Source organism: Nymphaea colorata, chromosome 13, assembly GCF_008831285.2.
Source record: "Nymphaea colorata isolate Beijing-Zhang1983 chromosome 13, ASM883128v2, whole genome shotgun sequence".
Classification (NCBI taxonomy): Eukaryota; Viridiplantae; Streptophyta; class Magnoliopsida; order Nymphaeales; family Nymphaeaceae; genus Nymphaea; species Nymphaea colorata.
Window position 1 is genome coordinate 13,470,701 of NC_045150.1, and position 4,400 is coordinate 13,475,100.

The following is a 4,400-nucleotide window of genomic DNA, read 5'->3' on the forward strand; positions in this document are numbered from 1 at the left end:
ACTAATGCTGATGAGAAGGACTGGTGGTGCACGGAAAATGGTTGACGTCCCACTGCACCATGTACTGCGTTAGTCGATCAAAAATGGTGGAGCAGTAAAGGCGTGCTTCTTTAGGATTTGCTTTTTTTCTTTTTCTTTTTTTCATCCTTACATCCACAAGATTTATTTGACTTGTGTCTACATATTGCAATGGTTCATGCATTTCAATGCATTGCATCACATCAGGTAACTGTGATTATAAAGCATATAAGTGGCGCCTTTTTTTTTTACCATGGACAGAATGGTAAGTGATGTGCATATTTCTTTGCAAAGGCAGAATAAATGTGCTTCCACGTATATGGAACATATATTATATTCTTGGTCCACATTTCGGACCACATGCAGCTATAATTCTCTTCTTAATAATCAACCAAAAATGTGAATCGCTCGTTCTTGCTTTTCCTTCACGGCCTTACCACCGCAATCGTGGACACATAGCCACTTCTATAAAAGTGATAGACTCTCCGTTCGTCTCATTGGGAACACAGCCCTCAGCTCTGAAGTCTGAACACTTCCAACGATGAAAGCAAGAAACCTTCTCCTTGCCCTTAGCTTCCGACGGCTGCAACACCCGATTTTCTCTTTCTGATCAGTTGTGGCACGCTTTCTCATTGTTTTTTTTTGGAACATTCTAATCTATTTCTCAATTAGTCGCAATGGAGGGAGCTACCGAGGAGAAGGGCATCTGCTCTCATGGTTGTGGTGCCGATGGAACAGAGACATCCTGGCAAGCTTCCCAAGGAGACGATGAACAGAAATTTGATGTTTTCTTAAGTTTTAGAGGACCCGACACCCGTAAGGGATTCATTGCCCATCTTTATGATGCCTTGGTAACAAGCGGCATCTCTACTTTCATAGATAACGTGAATTTGGAGAAGGGTGAGAGGGTGAATAACTTGTCTAGGTACATAGAAAGGTCGAGGATGTTTGTGCCCATTATCTCTAAGGGTTACGTTGATTCCAAGTGGTGTTTGAGAGAGATTACCAAGATGGTGGAGTGCTGGAGGGTGAAGCCAAGGAGGCTCATCATTCCTGTATTCTTCGGTGTCGAACCTTCTCATGTTGGGAATCAGAAAGGTCGTTTAAAGCGAAAGTTCCAGAGACATGAGAATAATGAGGAACTAAAGGAAGAGGTGAGCGACTGGAAGAATACTTTGCATGAGGTTGGAAAGATATCGGGGTTCACCCTAAAGGATGCAAATGGGTATGCTCTTAGTCACATTTCTCTCTGATCTCTAGACTAGCGTTCCATTTCCTGTTGAAATTTCTGACGCCGTGTAAACGACAATGAGCTTCGGACATTGCCACCTCTCCTTCGGGTCCCCTAATCTCAAGAAGTTTCAACTTTCATTACAGTAAGAATCCACGTCTATTCATCTCATCTTATCAATGAGATAATAGGGATAAAGTTTTTTTTTGTTCTAGCAACTAGGAAAACTTTACAAGATCTGTCATATATATATATTTTTTTGTTCCAGCAACTAGGAAAACTTTACAAGATCTGTCATATCTATATATATATGTGTATATATATATATATATATATATATAATATATATATATATATATAAGAGTGTATGATCTCCATCTCCTTGATGATATCCATATTGTTTCATTACAAGTCTAAGTCGTTCAAACCATGCTCGAGGGGATTGTTTAAGCCAATACAAAGCTTTCCTTAGCTTAAAACATTTTCCAGTTTCCTATATCTTGGAGGCATACACATATACACTTCCTCTTCAAGGTCTCCATTTAGAAAAGCGTTCTTGACATCAAGTTGGTACATCTTCCACTCCTTTATCACTACTAAGGAGATAATGACTCTGACAGTCTTCATCTTCACAATAGGAGCAAAGGTCTCCAAGTAGTCAATTTCATATTTCTGACTGAACCCCTTGGCAATAAGTCAAGCTTTATATCTGTCTACACTCTCATTTGACTTATATTTAATGGTGTAAACCCACTTGGATCCTACCAGATGAGCCGCTTCAGGAATCTTTACCACTTCCCATGTCATTTTCTGTTCAAGGCTTCTATATCTTCTTGCATTGCATAAGTCCACTTGGAATCACTCTGAGCCTCAACAGCAGTCCTAGAAATCACAACCAAAGAAAGAGATGATACAAAACAATTGTATTCCTTGCTCAGTCTAGAATATGACATCATTGACATGAAGTTACCAAAAGGGTGTTGAGTACATGACCTGACATCCTTTCTGAGTGCAATGGAAGCATGTAGATATGCCATGGAAGCATGTATCACATATGTGTTGATTTGTCATTTCAATACCTCTTGACGAACTTGTGACAATCTTGTTGCATGGTTGCCAATAGTAGCCAGCTCAAATCAATTGTTTGATGAAATTTTGAGGTCCAGCATGCCTTCTGTAAATTCCTTTGTGGGCTTCTTGGATCATTTCTTGAGCTTCCTACTTGACATCATGAATATTCTGATCTAAAGCCACATCTATTTAATCTTCTTGCCAATATCAAATATCTAATTGACATGTGCTATATGGCTGTCTGCTCTTTGTTTGGAAATATCTCAAGAGAATTCACCTCTTTCCAAGTAATTCTTGATGTTTTGGTACTAAGGATCTATATTTGAATCAACTTGGTTGATCTGTTTTAGAGGGTGGTATGCTGGTTGAGTCAGTCTTCAACCATTAAAACTCTACTTGACTCATTTTTCTTGAAAGTGATGATGGATCCTAGGCTGACAAGATGCCTGCAAATTGATTAAATTCCTTTTTGGAATGAAATAGCTCGAATTCCTTTGTAATTGTTGCACCAAGGCTCGAGTGACTTCCTAGTGGGATGTCAATTTTGCATCTTTCACCTTCCATTTTTCATTGACTTGGTTCACGATTAGTAGAGAGTCAACATAAGCATGAACATTTTCGATGTTGAAACTGAGCAATATTCTGAGTCCATGTTTCAATGCTTCATATTTAGCAATGTTGTGAGTGGATATGAATTCGGACCTAAGATAATAAGGGATCATCTCCTTTTCATGAGTAATTGGGAGAATCCCAACACCTATTCCATCCATGTCCTTGGAGTGGTCAAAAAACATTGTCTATGGCTGAGTGGTTTCAATGTATAAAACTTGCTCATTAAGGAAGTCATCATTGGTCTTCAGCTGTTCAACCAATGGAAAGTCTACTAACTGATCAATCAATGCTTGTCTCTTGATGGACTTTTGAAAAATGGACTCTAAGTCATACATCATGAGGAGTACCTACCATTTGTCAAATTTTCCTATGAGAAATGGCTGATGTATGATATATTTGAGAGGATTTAATCTTGATACCGCCTTGCTTTTACAGGAAAGCATGTAATGTCTCAATGTCTGACATATCTTAACAAGGAAGAGACTCATTTTCTCCATCATTGAATACTGAAGGTTTTGCAGACATAATATATCGTGTGTAATATTGTGAAACCTTCTTCATATTGTGCTAAATATCCTCTACAAGGCAATGCAGGTAGCAGACGATGCAGGGAGAGGCGATGACAGGAGCATCTACAGAGACACGGTGGAGGAAGATGGGAGACAGGAGATGGGAGGCGACGTCGCAGGAAACAATGGCGAGACTTGCCACGGCAACAGGGGCGATGACGTCGGCCGACGACATTGGAGCAGCAGGGGCAATGTTGGAGCAGCAGGGCCGAGATCAGGCAGGCAACGGGTGTCCGAGCAATGGTCGATGGTGTACGAGAGAAAGGCAAAGGGTGACGGCAGGAAGCAGGGGACGCGGCGGAGAGAGACGGAACTTCACAGCAACTCGTCGGGCCAAAAAATCCCTCTTTTCAGAGATTCGGCTTTGATACCATGTTGAAACAGAAAAAGCCAGTTGAACAATGAACAGATACAGATGTAACATGGAAAACCCCTCAACTAGAGGGAAAAAAACCACGGGTGAGAGTGACTGGTGCCCACTAGCAACCAGACACTCTCTCTCTCTTAGATTTTCATTAACCATGAAAAGATGGATTACTAGGGTATAAATAAAACCACAACATTACAAAGCGGATCGGGTCTAGACCCAGACCCGAAACAACCAAACCCGTCAACACATGTGATATCTGCACTACCAACATATTGGGGCTTGTCAGTTTGTTTTTCTCATAGTACATGTAAGAAGCTCGAAAGTATGTGTGAAAATTTTTATGGGAAGGTATGGAAATATCTAAGGCATGCCACCATGTGAGATTGGGTAAACTATGTTTGTCATATGAAGAAGGAAGAGTAGGGCTTTGATAAACTACATCATGATATGATCAGCAGCTCCAAGAGTATCGCTGAAGGAAGTAACATTGGAGGAGATTACGCTAGATGAAATCACGTCCAGGCCAACA

At 40.5% G+C, this 4,400-nt stretch overlaps 1 protein-coding gene across 1 annotated transcript; it reads left to right on the forward strand.

Annotated features, from left to right (window-relative positions):
- The first annotated feature begins 542 nt into the window (after positions 1 to 542).
- On the forward strand, positions 543 to 4,092 carry LOC116267203 (toll/interleukin-1 receptor-like protein). Its single transcript, XM_031648808.2, has 2 exons — positions 543 to 1,243; positions 3,527 to 4,092. The coding sequence occupies exons 1-2, from the start codon at positions 696 to 698 to the stop codon at positions 3,528 to 3,530; spliced, it is 552 nt and encodes a 183-aa protein (XP_031504668.1). The 5' UTR covers positions 543 to 695; the 3' UTR covers positions 3,531 to 4,092.
- Positions 4,093 to 4,400: the final 308 nt, after the last annotated feature.